Source organism: Astatotilapia calliptera, unplaced genomic scaffold (assembly GCF_900246225.1).
Source record: "Astatotilapia calliptera unplaced genomic scaffold, fAstCal1.2 U_scaffold_38, whole genome shotgun sequence".
NCBI lineage: Eukaryota > Metazoa > Chordata > Actinopteri > Cichliformes > Cichlidae > Astatotilapia > Astatotilapia calliptera.
In genome coordinates this window covers 17,922-34,953 of record NW_020535776.1, presented here as the reverse complement: position 1 = coordinate 34,953, position 17,032 = coordinate 17,922, and the positions used below count along the sequence as shown (strand labels likewise).

Sequence of the window (17,032 nt, the reverse complement as noted above, 5' to 3'; positions counted from 1 at the left end):
ACACTACTGAAACGCTCTCACACACACTACTGAAATGCTCACACACACACTACTGAAACGCTCTCACACACACTACTGAAATTTTACCTCTCACACACACTACTGAAATGCTCTCACACACACTACTGAAACGCTCTCACACACACTACTGAAAATCCAAGGCATTTCAGTTGAACAGGAAGGCATTTCAGTTAAACAGGAAGGCGTTTCAGTTGAACAGGAAGGCATTTCAGTTAAACAGGAAGGCGTTTCAGTTAAACAGGAAGGCATTTCAGTTAAACAGGAAGGCATTTCAGTTGAACAGGAAGGAGTTTTAGATGAACAGGAAGTTGTGTCCAGACCAGGAAAGTGAAGGAAAAAGTGGTACACTTCAAACCACTACACAGATGTCTACTCAGCAACCTGCTAGTAGCCTAAGTGAAGCAGCCGCATTACTCAACAGTATATTATCCTCAGCAGAGACCATCAGAACTTTGTCAAATGCCACAGTCGTGGGGCAGCAACCTGTTGCAAGTACCAGTGTGGACGGACTGGATAGTCACTTAACATCCCTCTTTCCCTCACGTCAACGTAGCAGCTTGCCCATGCCAGCGACATCTACAGTCAGGAGAGAATGTGCACCTGCACCACGTTATCAAACTCGGCAATGCTTCGGCAGCTGGACATCAGGCACCAGAAGAAAAAGGTAGTTACAAAGTTTAATGAGTTTGTATTCACTTGCCTGAAATGGGGCCATATGTAATAGTCTGATATTTAATAATATACTGCAGGGCTCGCAAAATCGCTAGCCCGACGTCCTGGGGCTAGCGATTTTTCCAGGCTACCAAAACCTATCTCTGCCCTGCCCGTCGGGCTATCGTAGGAAGGAAAAATATATGTCTATGCTTTTGCATTCTTTCGGAAATGTAGCTGGGTAATTATGTCATTGGCATCGGTGAGCCACTGTCAATATGTGACATATTGAAATCGCGTTTGAATTTGCGCTTGTTTTTTGCTTTCACTTTGCAATTATGTGTTATGCAACTGTGTATAGAGAGCGACAGTACTGACTGGTGAGTGATGATAATTTGCGCACCAATTCCTCTGACATCGTCTTATCAATTGTTAGCTTACTATGCAAACATGACAAGTGAAATCTCCCGCAGCTTAAACATGTGAGAGGTTGATTGCGCAGAGAATCGCTGAGCGTTGTGTGTGTGTGTGTGTGTGTGTGTGTGTGTGTGTAAAAGCAGCAGGATTTATATTTTAGTTCTGCTGAGCCAAATAAGACAGGTCAGGGTGAAGAAGTGACAGCCAAAGAAAAACTTACCACAAAACGGAAAAGTTATGACAAATCAGACTATAAGGCAAAAAGAAAGTGCAGCTTTATGGTTTCATGGACAAAATAATTTCTGTGGCTGCAATGACGAGCTAAATAACCAGGGCTGCACATAAGTGGTCCGCAGGTGCACATTCGCTGTCAAAACAAAAGACACGCACAAGATAAGAAGTTGCAACGCGTGTTTGCGTACATAGGATTTTCTGGAGGAGGACAGACATTTGTTTAGAACTCTTAAAGATGTCGAAGAAGCTCCTTTAAGCAATTACTTTGGTTTTCCTCCACCTCCAAAGAAATGTCAGAAGGAGTCCGAACCACAAAAGAAGCACGTATTCTCGGAAAAGTATAAAAAAAAGTATATAAAATTAACCCTTATGTTTGCCTAACTACAACAATTTTGTCTATGAAAGCATTCTGTGTAGGGGTTTGGATAGTGTTCTGCTGTCTGCATCTCAGTATTATTAGTTATCACTTGCTGTTGTTTATGGTATCTAATATTTATATTTCAGAGCTATGGCCCAGCAGCATGACCATTTCAACAAAGATGTTATACTACTTCCAACTCCATCATGGGGAGTAGTGTGCAAACAAGGTTCGAAATTATGGTTACACAAACATGGGCACATCCTCAGTGCTTTTGAATTCCAGAAGACCTGGGACAACCAAACTGTCGTGAAACACCTCAAGGAAAGCTTTGGTGAACGCTTTCCAGAGGATGTCAGGTAAAATACTATTGTTTATTGTTACTGTGTGTATTCATGTAATGACTTGTACTTAAAGATAATATACCAAAGTAAAGAAGTTTAAAATATCATTCATCATTATAAAAACATATGACTATACCAGTAGAATTTAAGTCATAAAAGCATACACACAAACAGAACAATATATAATAAAATATTTAACTAATACTTAAAATATTTAACTAATTAGCAATTGCTGTTGTCCCTATTTATTTTTTGTAGCCTCGAGTTTCTAATGGCTTGTGGCAATAAGCTGGTGTCTCCAAAGCTCCAAGTTGGTCAGGAGCTGAATGGGATGCTGATCCTAAAGGTTTTTAAAACCAAAGCCCTCTATGTAAGGCCATCAAGGACACTTTTAGTAAGTTACTAAAAGAATGAAAAGTAATCATGATTTGGGAAAAAACATGTCAACAATTGGGCTTCTAACAAAATAGAATATATTTATTTAAAACAAGTGTTTGGGAGCAATCAATATGGATATTTCTTATTTTAATCTTTTTAAGATAAGCTATAATTACTTGCTTTTGATATATGTTTTTGGTCTTTTTCTGTTGAAGAGTGAATCAGATGAAGACAAAGATCCTTCCCACATCAGCTCCAAATCAGCATTAAGCAGTTGTGCAACTGATAAGGACAGTGACAATGATTGTTTTGAAGTTGATAGTTCAAAAATCCAACAAGACATGAGCAGCCAAGTCACTACAAGGTTAAGAAGTCATGTTAAAGGTGATAACCCTGGCACTAGCAGTGATGAAGAAGATGATACTGGGACCAACTGTATTCGAAGGAGTGTTGGTAAAAGGCAACGAGCAAAGCAAGGAAGTGATGGGAACAGCATTTGTGATGAAGGCTACATGGCAAGAAGTGATGACAAACCTAGCACAAGCAGTCACAGCAGAGATTTCAATGCAAGAAGTGAAGACATCCCTGCCATGAGCGTTAATGATGAAGATTATTCTTCATATTTAACTCTCGTGGCATCGCTTTCTGGCGATTCTTCAGATGATGAGGATTTAAATCAAGCTATAATTGCGAGCTTGGAGAATCAGATGTGGTAAATGGTAAATGGCCTGTATTTGTATAGCGGTGATGGCAAGCTACATTGTAGCCACAGCCACCCTGGGGCGCACTGACAGAGGCGAGGCTGCCGGACACTGGCGCCACCGGGCCCTCTGACCACCACCAGTAGGCAACGGGTGAAGTGTCTTGCCCAAGGACACAACGACCGAGACTGTCCAAGCCGGGGCTCGAACCGGCAACCTTCCGATTACAAGGCGAACTCCCAACTCTTGAGCCACGATCGAGTAACAAACATACAGAATTTGAGTTTGAGACATAATTTGGGCTTTCCAGAATTGTCAAATCAATATAAAGCTTTAAAGCTTTAACTCTCTATGATCAGTGTGACACATATTCTCAAATTCTGTAACATGACTACATGGCTGATATATTTTATTTTCTGTTTTATTTTCTTTTTTTAGTGCAGAAAAAGTCCCTGTTCAAGAGATACTGCTGGAACTATCAAGCAAAATTAGCACAAAACAGCAGTGCAAATTTAATATAAATCGCTCTGCTGTGTGGGAGGGAGCCTTGCGTGGTTTTCAAAGGCTATCTTATGATCCCAACTTGATGATCTGTGTGAAATTCTCAGATGATATGGGGAAAAATGAGGAAGGGGTTGATTTAGGTGGGCCAAGGAGGGAATTCTTGAGACTATTGATGGACACCATTGCCAGGTCAGCCATGTTTGAGGGGAAAGAAAACTGCAAGAACTTGGCTCTTGACAGTACTGGTAATTACCTATTTTTCTAAGATTAATAGTGGGAACTGTTTAACTGATATTTATTTTTACAGGCAACATTACTGACAATTTTGCTTTTCCTTTTATTCTGTTGCTTTGCAGCTCTCTGAGGGGACTGGTACTACATCTCTGGGAGAGCCATTGCAGTGAGCTTGGTACATGGTGGTCCACCACCTAACTTTCTGTCACCAACAGTATTTTCCCTTCTGGTTGGAAATTCAGCAAATCCAGCCCTGGAAGACATAGCTGACCTGGAACTCTTTGAAAAAGTCCGAAAGGTCTCTATATGTTTATTTTATAAATCTTATAGTGAATTGAAAATAGTTTGTGTTCCAGTTTTCTTTTGTAGGGAATGTTTATCCGGATCAGTCTGGCCATTGCTGAATGCCAAGTTTTTATATTTTGCTGCTATATTAAACTAAGATTCAGTAGATAAGGGTAGACGAAAGAGTATATTTTATCATTTTTTAAGCACATTGTAAACATATTAAAAAAATATGTGTAGTCATTTGACTTCCAATGTACGCGCGGGCATATTGTGATTGTGTAGACCACTGGTGGCTGGGTTCCTTCTAATAGGTTATAAGACTACTGAGTAACTTCCATAACAAGCCCTTCCTCTGCTCTTTGTGATGCTAGATATCTCAAAGTACAACCCTTGAGGACCTTGAAAAGTCAAAAGAACCTCTGCTTGATTACTTGGCCAATGCAGGATGCCTGAGGCCTATGCGTTCACTAAGAGACAGGGATCTGCTGGTACATGATATTGTCATGTTTCAGGTCATCCACAGGGTTCAAGGTCCATTTCAAAGGTATTTTGGTATTCTGTGTTTTTCAGATTAATTAAAATGTGATAAAAATCTTACCTATTAATCAAAATGGCCAGTTAATAACCTAGTATAACTGATTGTGCCAAATTGATAATATACAATTAACTTAGAAGCATGAAATTGCAGAATTATTGAATAAAATTTCTTTGTGCTGTTTATCCAGATTTTGTGAAGGTCTGAAAACTCTTGGGGTTCTCGAGAAAATGAGGAGGCATCCAGACAGTTTTCGCCCTCTGTTCTGCTATGAGCCACATATGCTGACTGCTGACCAGGTGGATGATCTTTTCAACATTCATCTATCTCCAGAAGGAAGCAACAGAAGAGCTGCTGAGGAGACAGTTGTTACCTTCTGGAGAGACTATCTCCAAGATGCAGAAGGTAATTGTCACTTTAGTGCACAATAAATAGATGTAACGATTTATAGGTTAGCATTTCTGAAATCTTTATTTTAAATAACATACTCATATAACAATAACACCACATTACCCTCTTGGTTGTAGTAACATTTTTACATAGTTCTTTGAGACTATTGAAAGATGAAAAGCATGCTCTATAGTCATTGCAATAACAGTCATTAAGATTCTTGCTTTAGATTTGTACTCACTGACAATTTATGTTGGCCAAATGAAATAACCTTTTAACACTTTTTTCCTTCTCTGTTTTATGCAGAAGAAGAAGGACCTTCCAAATTACAGAAGATATTGGCCTTTGCAACTGGAGCAACTGCGGTGCCACCTATTGGCTTTTCCCCAGTACCCTCGATTGAGTTCATTCATAGAGGAGACGATGACTTCTCTTCTACACCAATTTTCCCTCTTGCCAACACGTGTGTTAACTGCATTAGGATGCCACTGCATGTTTCATACCAGCTGTTCAAGGAGAAGTTTGATTTTGCATTAGGTAACACTTACGGCTTTGGCAGGGTATGAACACATTATGCTGGAGGAGTTTGCGTGTTTCTCTTTTGTATTGGTCTCTCTTTTGATTCAAAGTGAGTATTGAGTATTAACTTGTTAAGGTTTTAATATTTCCAAATTTACCTGCTTCAGTCAAATTGATGTTTTAAGACATCAATTTGACAAGAAGTGATTGTTCTTCAGGATTCATACAGGTAGATACCAATTGTTTAACAGCACGTCAGAAGTTAATTTAGATTGTTGAGTTTGAATATACAAAATTTGTGTCACTTTACTCATTTCATGTGTATGTCCATCGGTTTTTGATTTGGTTGTCTTTGTGTCTGTTTATTCTTCTGCCTGTGTCAGTTTCTGTTTGACAACAGAGCTGTCATTTTATCATTTTAAAGAAAATGGTTTCAATATGTTAGTTTCGATCACATATGTTTTCTGAAATGTTTTTTTTATATATCTTTTTTTTATTTTTTGCAAAATATTTTATTTAATGTAGAAGGTGTAAAAGTGAAGAAAACACATCTATTCCATGATTTCCATCATTTTCTAATGGATTCACTTGTTGAATTATGTTCATTGCAGTCTCATTTATGTTGATGTCAATAGCTGGAATATTGACATTATTGTTTGTTTGAAGTTCTGGTAATGGCCCTTCTTCATCAACGCCATAATAGTTATCAACATGAAAAATGTCATTTATAAACGACAGGATTCCCACATTGTTTGTGACACCTGTATGCCACAGCTGAAGAGGGGTCTGTCCTCCTTGTGTAGAGAGACCATGGTTGTTCCACTGATTGACAAATTCTGTTAATGCTCTTTCAATCCTTGGCAAATAAACATAATGCAGACAAAAAAGATGTAGCTCATTCAGTGAATCCAACATACCCTGTTCTTCCATAAAGTTAAAGATATTTATAAAGTGTCTTGATACAACTCTGTTGAGTTCTGCCCACAGTCTTTCAATTCTTTGGTTATGTACTGAAACACCTGTAATAACACTGCCTACTCCTCTTCTCTGTAACATAAAACGAGCAACCTGTATATTTTCCATACCATGATCACACCTGACCCTTAAGGGCAAACCAAAGTTTTGTATTCCTTCCAAAAATAATGACAAGACACTTGAGGCTCTGTTATTGGATAAGCAACGTAAGTATATGATAGTTCGGCTGAAGCCATCAACACAGCCATGCAGGACCAAGCGCCATCTAATCAATTTGTGGTTGCCGTCAAAATGCCTGTTGAGAGATCAGAAAGCATTACTACAGTTCCACATGTTTGTTCATATTATTTAGTAGTGAATTCCTGACCCTGTACTTAAACAAAAACTAGAGGTTTCATTTTGTACATTTACTTCAACAACAGCACACCTCTGTCTCTCACACACACACACACACACACACACGTGCACACACATACACACAGTGGCATAAAATGTCTTTTTCCACACTACGTTTACCTGGCACAATTGATGTTAGAGATTAAAATTGTGATGTAAAATAAAGGATTAAACAACTCAACAGTATATACATTAGACAACATCTAAATTGATGTACTATGAATCCCCCAAATATTTAACATACTTATATCAATTTCAGTTTTTTTGGTTATTGTTATTTTTTTATTATTATTATCTTATGCTGATCATATAGATTAACTTCAGTAATGTTTTGAATGAAGGACCATTAATTTTGATGTATTGTGTTAATACTTTTAAACACAAGGCCTGATCATTTGTTTCAAACCAGTGAACTTACCATAAGTGGTTGGGGGCCTGAACACTATAGATCCTTCGCCTTATCGCATGACGACGTCTAAATGCACGTCCAATAGGATCCACTTCCTGTAGACTTTGTCTGACCCTCCAACGTTGAACTCTTAAGCCACGAGATCTCAGACTTCCAAGAATGTATACTTCCCCTGCATTTGGAGTGTTCTGTAGGATATCCGTCACAAGGCCATTCAGTTCTTGATTTGAAATATCCACATAGCTTAATGGCTCAACTCCCAAAGTTTGTCTGTGTCTGTACAGGGTTCTTCGACTTATTCCAAAGCATGATGCAATTCTCTGCCATGTCATACCAATGGAAACAAAGTGAGAAATCTGTTCAGCAGATATAGTGTATCGTGGCCGACTTGGATGACCACTCAAGGTGGTTGGGGGTAACAATCTGTGGGTCACATAAGCAGATCTCTGTCTAGCATCATATTCATGTAGCAAGCTGCAAAAGCATCTATACAAGGATTGTAGTAGGTTGGTGGCAACCCTATTATTGGGATCATATCGAGATACAGCAGCAAGAAATTCTGATAGAGTTCGTGTATGATCATCTAGCTCTCTATAAAGCCGCTCTTGTCTGATATTGTCCGAATTTTCATTTTGGAGCACCCCAATACATTGCAGAGCACAAGTAAAAAATCTTTCAACATCTTCTTCATTGGTTCTCACCTCAAAAAACAAAGAAAGTATGTAAAAAATGACAAGGATCTGATGTAATTTCATTGTAGATGAGGTACTGTCAGACACAGTCTTTCCAGATTATACGGGCAGCTAGCATAGCCAGGATGCCCCGACTTGTTGCAATAGGCTGCTACCCTACAACAATGTTTGGATAGTCACTGATGAAGGCAAAATATTTTTCAATTATACCTCTAACAGACTGTTGTAGACGTCACCGCGGTGTTAGCTGTGCATTAATGTGTTATTTGTTTTTCCTCACCTTCCTGTGCAGCTAAAATGCCTTCCTGTTCAATTGAAATCCTCTTGGTTTTCATTAGTGTGTGTGAGAGCGTTTCAGTAGTGTGTGTGAGAGCGTTTCAGTAGTGTGTGTGAGAGCGATTCAGTAGTGTGTGTGAGAGTGTTTCAGTAGTGTGTGTGAGAGCGTTTCAGTAGTGTGTGTGAGAGCGTTTCAGTAGTGTGTGTGAGAGCGATTCAGTAGTGTGTGTGAGAGTGTTTCAGTAGTGTGTGTGAGAGCGTTTCAGTAGTGTGTGTGAGAGGTAAAATTTCAGTAGTGTGTGTGAGAGCGTTTCAGTAGTGTGTGTGAGAGCGTTTCAGTAGTGTGTGTGAGAGCGTTTCAGTAGTGTGTGTGAGAGGTAAAATTTCAGTAGTGTGTGTGAGAGCGTTTCAGTAGTGTGTGTGAGAGCGTTTCAGTAGTGTGTGTGAGAGCGTTTCAGTAGTGTGTGTGAGAGCGTTTCAGTAGTGTGTGTGAGAGTGTTTCAGTAGTGTGTGTGAGAGCGATTCAGTAGTGTGTGTGAGAGCGTTTCAGTAGTGTGTGTGAGAGCGTTTCAGTAGTGTGTGTGAGAGTGTTTCAGTAGTGTGTGTGAGAGCGATTCAGTAGTGTGTGTGAGAGCGTTTCAGTAGTGTGTGTGAGAGCGTTTCAGTAGTGTGTGTGAGAGCGTTTCAGTAGTGTGTGTGAGAGCATTTCACTAGTGTGTGTGAGAGGTAAAATTTCAGTAGTGTGTGTGAGAGCGTTTCAGTAGTGTGTGTGAGAGCATTTCAGTAGTGTGTGTGAGAGGTAAAATTTCAGTAGTGTGTGTGAGAGCGTTTCAGTAGTGTGTGTGAGAGCGTTTCAGTAGTGTGTGTGAGAGCATTTCAGTAGTGTGTGTGAGAGGTAAAATTTCAGTAGTGTGTGTGAGAGCGTTTCAGTAGTGTGTGTGAGAGCTTTTCAGTAGTGTGTGTGAGAGCGTTTCAGTAGTGTGTGTGAGAGCTTTTCAGTAGTGTGTGTGAGAGCGTTTCAGTAGTGTGTGTGAGAGCGTTTCAGTAGTGTGTGTGAGAGCGTTTCAGTAATAATGTCCCTTACGGCACCTCATATAATTGAGTTACCAGCCATGCAGAATATGGAAAAATCTGGCCGCTTCAGCATTAAAGGTGACAAAGAGATTAGCTACAGGAAAGATGATGCAGAATTACTGGACTACAAGTGTCAGCTAAAATCAGTCCTGGCCCCAGTGTCTTAGATTGCCCTTACTTACTGGAACGTGCTCAGCCACTCAACACCAGCCAGGTTTGTCATGATGAGAGCAGATGAAAACGATGAGCAAGATGATATCTTTGCATAGGAGTCATTTCTATAGATCTCTATGGATCTCTCATTCTGCTGATTCCAATAATCTGGCTACAATTCTGGTGATTCTTACTATATATTCAGTGCATCCAGAAAGTATTCACAGGGCTTCAATTGTCCTGTGATGTTACAGTCTTATTCAAAAATTCATTAAATAGATTTTTCACCTGATTTTTCCGTAAAACCAAAATAGAAAAGTATGTTTGAAATTTGTGAAAATTCTGGGAAACATTGTTTTTATATTTTTAAATGATTTACAGTCATTATTCACCAGAAATAATTGTGCACTGTTATTGTATGAAATCAAATCCTTTTAATTGCTAGTGATGAAGAGAGTCTGTCATTACATCACTTTGATGTAAACAAAGACATTTTCCAAGACATACATATTCTTGAAAGATAATATCTAATAATTACAGATATTTTTCCCTTACAGAATCAGGTCAATAGAATAAAATAGAAGCTCAGGTCAATAAAAATAAAATGTTGTTTATTACTGAATACTTAGCAATGAACGTAATGGATGTAGTTATTATAGTAATCAAGATAAATCTCCAGAAATGTAGAGACACATACACGCACATTTACTACTGCATCATTTGTCAGATAATGTAGGCTATTAAATTTTGGCTGGGTAGTTGTTCATAAAATTGCTTCTCATGAGATGTGGAATGAGTCTAGCAATCTTGAATGAATCTTGAATCGTGCAAGATTTTACTAATGAGACATCTGTTTTTCAAACTTTGTAAAATGCTCAGGTTCCCAATCTAGCAACTGAAATGAAAGTATGACACACAAACATTATGAAAGTACATGGGAAAACACACTTCAGTGATTAACTAACACAATTTTTAACACAAAGCTTCATTGTCTTTTCACTTTTTTTTTCCTGCTGTGATCAGTATCCCCTCTGCAAGCTACATTCATTCAGCTGGAAAGTGTGTTTTTAGATTTCAGATGTTTAGGATATGGGACAGGAAATACTTGAATAGCCAGGTATGTCAGGAGGCATCTTCTCTCTCGTCGTGGCTGTGTGATATTGGCCTCCACTCTGGTGCACCTCAACAATTCCACAGCTTGTCTCTGAGACAGGCAGAGTGTGAGAAGGTTGGTATTTTGCCCTTGGCTGATAACATGCCATCATGAGATTTTGTGTGCAGTTGCACCTGGAATTGAAAGTGTAGAAAAACACCTGTTTATAGCAGATTTGAAAGTGTGAGTTTTTCTCGGCTTTAAAAATAACAATACTATATGTTAATAAGCTTATTAGAATAAAAAAGTGAAATGCAGTATAGATAGAAGAATGAGAGAGAGCGAAGAAAGAAAGAAGAATGTTCAGAATAGTGTATTTACTGATGTGCTATGAGCCATTATATTGTCAGCTGAAGTCCTAATAGACGTTTGGTTTTTTTTTCTCAAATGAGAAAAAAATGCATGTGCATAGTATATTGCAAATAGAAATACAAAGTCTAATGTTAGATGCTGCTGCTCTTGGACCGACTCTCACAGGGTATGAAGCTCTACTGAGATGACTGGAACAGTGCAGTGAAGTAATTGCAGTCTTTACACAATAGGCCATTTTCACAGTACCGTAATTGTCGGGCTATAAGCCGCTACTTTTTGCACAAGCTTTGAACCCTGCGGCTTTTAGTCAGGTGCGGCTTTTCTATGGATTATCCATGATTTTTGTCATATCGTAAGACGATTTGTTTTGTTTGTTCCGCTGTTGTACGGCACTACGTTGCCTGGCGGAAGGGCATGTGATCAGACACACAGTATCGGGGTTCAAGAGTGGTCACATGTCCATCTGCCAGGCAACATAGTGCCGTACAAGTAGCGCTACACCTTCAGCGGGAGTCGTGGATGACGAGCGGCAATAAACTTGCGAAAAGCAAGTCATGCTCAACTCCACCGGTGGAATCTGACAGCGTGGAAAAGTGTGAAAACATCCATGATCACCAACGGATTTCGAAGGGCTGGACTGCTGCATGATGGAGAGGACACCACGGCCCTTCAGAGGGTGTTCGACTCTGACACTGACAACGAGGATTTGTTTGGTTTTGAAAGTGACAACGAAGGAAAGAAGCTGAGAGTGGATGACGAAGCGATCCTGAGCCTGTTCGTCTCCGACACTGGAGGAGAGGACTTTGGTGGTTTCAGTGCGCAGGAAGAAGAGAAAGATGGTGGTGAATGACTGACTTTTCTTCTTGTTAAAGCCGTATCACTGCACCTGAGCCTAAAAGGTAGTCTGAATCTATTTTTCTGGTGTGCTGTAGGTTATTGTTATGTACTACATTTGTTACTCATTTATGAAGCACAGTACATGTTTCATACTTGTAATTACCGCTACTTTTACATATACCTAAAAAGCTGTGCAAATATGTACCCATAACTTGTTTTTCAAAATATTAATAAAAGGGGTGTGTCTCCAAACAGCCATCTCTTTCCTGACAATTCGCTTTGTGCATATTCTCTTACATATGATAAGTCAACATTGAAACACCTGCGGCTTTTGGTCAGGTGCGGCTAATGTATGTACAAAACAGGATTTCCCCCTGATTTTAGCTTGTGCGGCTAATATTCAGGTGCGCTTTGTAGTCCGGGAAATACGGTAGATATTTTGACATGTTATAGCTGGAAAAATACAGGTGTAGCTATTAACATTAAAATGTCTGCAATCCATTCAGCTATGCTGGTTGAAAGGCCTTGGTTATTCAGCAGGCTTGGTGGGACACACACATGGCACAGGGCCATTATTAATGTTAGGTACTCCTGTGCTTTTCCTGTTATAAAGAATTAAAAATGTCAGTTCATGCAGGTGTTCAGCAGATGCAGTTCCTTTTTTTGGGTGAATCGGGAACAATTTGGACTACAGATCTCTACTTAAAAATGGCCCAAGGAAACTTACAGTATCCTGTTGGTATGTCATGTTGGCCCAGTTTATTTATTATCTATTTGTTTTTTTGCAAATACTATTCTTGCACTTACCAAATGTTATCGTTTCTTTATATTAGATGTGGTGTTTATAAAGAATTATTGAATGTCAGTAAAATCTTACTTAAAAGAAACTGCAAATTAAATGTTTTAAAGTATTTTAATGTTACTAAATAACGACAATATATATTTTTCCCCTGCCAAGATCTCAAATATCTGCTCCAATGTTAATGGGTTAATTCAACACAATACTATATTTAGATATATATATATTATGCTTATTGTTGGGAGATTTATTTGGTTTGATTTAGTGTGGCCCAATTCTAGAGGTTTCTGCTCTTGACACTTGTACTGAAAGACCAAAAATATATTTAACAACTTTTTATGTGGTTTTATGTACCAACATAAAGAAGTGTGGAGCTAGTTAACACTTCACTGCCAGTGTTGCCAACTCCTCAGTAAGGAAAATCGCTATTGGTTGTCCTAAAAGTCGCTGGAAGTCGCTAAATGACGTCATTGCTTAATTTGCATAATTGGTCATGCTAATTAAATTCCAAGATGGCGGCGCGTGAACAACGCGAGGCTCAGTGTCTCTCCAGAATCTGCTATTTAGCGGTTTTTTATCTACTTTTAACCAGATTATTCGTCCAGAATTGCTGTGCGTTCCTGACCTACAGCAGACAAGAGCTTCTGGACATCTGGACTCATAACTCCAACAGTTTTATCGCCGATCTCCGACTCATCCCAGAGATCTCCAGAACACCGGAGGCTGCCCACTCTACCCGGCCGGGCGGAAGTGCACGCAGACGGCGCCGAGATCGTAAACAAAGGCGAGGTAGGCGCGGAGGGCTACGGGCTAAGCTAAAGCTAACACCACACCGGCTGCCTTTACCCAGTATTTTCCTCGCCAATGTCCGTTCTCTGGCAAACAAAATGGATGAGATACGGCTCTCCATCACTAACAACAGACTATGGATTATGGACTCAAATGTCATGTTTTTCACCGAAACATGGTTGAACAACAGCTGCCCGGACAATGCTATCGAGTTAGCAGGACGCCACACACACCGAGCCGACAGGCTAGCAGATGACTCCGGCAAGACCAGAGGTGGAGGTTTGTGCATTTATATTAACAATGCTTGGTGCATGAACTCCACTACTACTGAGAGTCACTGCTCACCTAATGCGGAGTTTTTAATGGTCAAATGCAGACCTTATTATCTCCCCAGAGAACTCACTTCGATCATACTCACTGCCATGTATATACCCCCCGACGCTAATGCTAGGTTGGCCATGAAAGAACTTTCTGCAGCCATTAACAAACACCAGAATAAACACCCCGAGGCTGCTTTTATTGTTGCTGGCGACTTCAACCACACCAACTTAAAGACAGTCCTCCCCAGATTCCACCAACATGTCTCCTGCCACACCAGAGGAGACAAGACTTTAGACCATGTGTATTCCAACCTGGCTGGAGCCTACAAAGCCACACCCCTCCCCCACATTGGACAATCGGACCATCTCTCCCTGTTCCTTACACTTAGGTATTCACCACTCATCCAACGTGTGAAACCTGCTGTGAGGACAATTAAAGTGTGGCCAGAGGGGACAGACGCAGTGCTCCAGGACAGATTTAAAAACACAGACTGGAATATGTTCACCCACACAGACCTGGACCAGTACGCCTCATCTGTACTGGATTACATCTCCGAAACCACAGACAGTGTCACCACCCAGAAACGGATCACCATGTACCCCAACCAGAAGCCTTGGATGAACCGGGATGTTCGTCTCCTCCTGAAGGCCCGCAACACCGCCTTTAGGTCAGGAGATGCACACGCCTACAGTACAGCCAGGGCTAATCTAAAGAAGGGCATCAAAAAAGCCAAACACCATTACAAAAAGAAGGTAGAAGAACACTTCTCCAACTCCAACCCCCGACGCATGTGGCAAGGACTCCAGACCATTACAGACTACAGGACCACCAAACCCTCCCCCGCATCCTCTGATGTCTCCTTCCTCAACGAGCTCAACAACTTTTATGCTCGTTTTGAGCGAGGGAACCCCACAACCACAACCAAAGCAGACGTGACGCCAGACCACCAACCTCTGACTCTCTCCCCCACCGATGTAGGAGCGGTGCTGAGCAGGATCAATGTCCACAAGGCTGCAGGTCCCGATGGCATCCCCGGGCGTGTTCTCAGAGCGTGTTCTGAGGAGCTTGCAGGAGTGCTGACAGACATATTCAACCTGTCCTTGGCCCACGCTGTGGTACCGGCCTGCTTCAAATCCACCTCCATCGTCCCGATACCCAAAAACTCCAACCCATCTTGCCTCAATGACTACCGCCCAGTAGCACTCACCCCCATCATCACTAAGTGCTTAGAGCAGCTGGTCCTAGCACACTTCAAATCCTGTCTCCCCCCCACCCTGGACCCCCACCAATTCGCATACCGCCAGAACAGGAGCACAAAGGATGCAGTCTCCATCGCACTGCACTCTGTCCTCTCACACCTGGACAACAACAACACCTACGCCAGAATGCTGTTTATAGACTTCAGTTCAGCATTCAATACAATCCACCCCTCACAACTCATCAGGAAACTGACAGACCTGGGCAACAGTTCCCTCATCTGCAAATGGTTACTGGACTTCCTGACCAACCGCCCCCAACATGTCCGGCTGGATAACCGCTGCTCATCTACCATCACAATGAACACTGGTGTACCACAAGGCTGTGTGATGAGCCCTTTCCTCTACTCCCTCTTCACCCACGACTGCAGACCTGCTGATGGTTCCAACACCATCATTAAGTTTGCAGATGACACCACGGTGATTGGCCTCATCAGTGACAACGATGAGGCCGCCTACAGGGAGGAGGTGGATCGTCTGGCTGAGTGGTGCGACACAAACAACCTGCTACTTAACACCGAGAAGACCAAGGAGCTCATCGTGGACTACAGGAGGAATGCTGACCCACATCCACCCATCCACATTAAGGGGACGGCTGTGGAGCGTGTGAGCAGCTTCAAGTTCCTGGGAGTCCACATCTCTGAGGATCTCACCTGGACGACCAACTGCTCCAAGCTGGTCAAGAAGGCTCACCAGCGCCTCTTCTTCTTGAGGACTCTGAGGAAGAACCACCTGTCCTCAGACATCCTGGTGAACTTCTATCGCTGCACCATCGAGAGCATCCTGACCAACTGTATAACAGTCTGGTACGGGAACTGCTCTGCCTCGGACCGGAAGGCGTTGCAGAGGGTCGTGAAAACTGCCCAGCGCATCGCCGGAGCACCACTTCCTGCCATAAAAGACATCTACAGGAAGCGGTGTCTGAAAAGGGCTGGGAAAATCATCAGAGACCCCAGTCACCCATCACATGGACTCTTCACCCTCCTGCCCTCTGGGAGGCGCTACAGGAGCCTCCGGACTAAGACCACCAGGTACCGGAACAGCTTCTTCCCCACAGCTGTCAGACTCCTGAACTCTGCCTCCTGACATCTGACCCACGTTAACTCATGGACTGAACATACACACACACACACAATGGACAACTGTACCCTCAAACACACAATAATAACATGGACTGAACCACCACTCACAACCACTAGCACTTGTCGAGGAGGGAAATTATTTTACTGCTATTGTTAAATAATTGTCATTGCATTAATAATATAATCTGCAGCATGGATATTGCATTCCAAGGTTTAAACAGTGTCTCTTTCAGAAAGACTGAGTTGCAGGCTGACAGGAAGTTGTATGCAGAAGTGAAACCAGGAAGTTATTTTGAGCCGCAGGCTAAGACGAGGCTTTAACAATGTAACAGATAGCTTTAAGAAGGCCTTAAGATCAGATCATTTTATATTAAGGTTTTAGTAGAGGTTCTTGATTAAAACATTTATTTAGTAGAAGACATACACATAGTCTCAGTGAGCTTCTGGTCTGGTAAAAGGTCAGAAGTGCAACAGGTGAATTGAGAAAGAGCATGTGAGGTCGTGACACACACACATAGAGTTAAATTTATTTAGAGGAACCGTCCTTGTTGTCTCGGCAAGAAAGAGGAACAATTCATTTTAAGATAAGAACGGAAAGTACCAAGCCATGAAAATAGGAGATGATTTTCTGGGTGAAAAGTCATGATGATGTTGATCTGATCTATGTATAAAATGTGTCTGTGACGTATGAAGGGGCGTCAGTAAACAAACCCTGATGCTATAAAATATCTGTTCATGCTTTGATTAAGTTGAAGACTACTTCCTGTCTGCGTACAGAGTTGTCTTCCCACACGTGTGTTCATTAAAATCATCGTTTGACTTCACCCGGCCGGATTGGTGTGGTTATTCTTCGATCACCTCTTGTACCCTTCCTCAATACTGAATCTTAACATTTGGGGGCTCGTCCGGTTATTGAGGAAGGAGAGTTGGAGGT

At 41.3% G+C, this 17,032-nt stretch overlaps 3 protein-coding genes across 4 annotated transcripts; 2 read left to right on the top strand and 1 right to left on the bottom strand.

Moving 5' to 3' along the window:
• Positions 1-275: 275 nt before the first annotated feature.
• Positions 276-3,937, top strand: LOC113018057 (uncharacterized). 2 transcript variants are annotated; one of them, XM_026161130.1, is made up of 5 exons: positions 276-685; positions 1,828-2,040; positions 2,284-2,419; positions 2,619-3,112; positions 3,543-3,937. In XM_026161130.1, the coding sequence occupies exons 1-5, from the start codon at positions 318-320 to the stop codon at positions 3,871-3,873; spliced, it is 1,542 nt and encodes a 513-aa protein (XP_026016915.1). In that variant the 5' UTR covers positions 276-317; the 3' UTR covers positions 3,874-3,937. The 2 variants fall into 2 exon arrangements, with proteins under 2 accessions (XP_026016915.1, XP_026016916.1); XM_026161131.1 differs by lacking the exon at positions 276-685 and having other exon boundaries at positions 1,643-2,040.
• A 40-nt stretch (positions 3,938-3,977) lies between these two features.
• Positions 3,978-5,621, top strand: LOC113018056 (G2/M phase-specific E3 ubiquitin-protein ligase-like). Its single transcript, XM_026161129.1, has 4 exons — positions 3,978-4,140; positions 4,502-4,674; positions 4,856-5,070; positions 5,362-5,621. Exons 2-4 carry the CDS (start codon positions 4,589-4,591, stop codon positions 5,619-5,621), a joined length of 561 nt encoding a protein of 186 aa, XP_026016914.1. The 5' UTR covers positions 3,978-4,140; positions 4,502-4,588.
• LOC113018059 (uncharacterized) lies at positions 5,547-8,003 on the bottom strand. The gene is made up of 2 exons (XM_026161132.1): positions 7,364-8,003; positions 5,547-6,844 (listed from the first exon to the last, which is right to left on the bottom strand). Exons 1-2 carry the CDS (start codon positions 7,684-7,686, stop codon positions 6,091-6,093), a joined length of 1,077 nt encoding a protein of 358 aa, XP_026016917.1. The 5' UTR covers positions 7,687-8,003; the 3' UTR covers positions 5,547-6,090.
• Between the last annotated feature and the right edge of the window lie 9,029 nt (positions 8,004-17,032).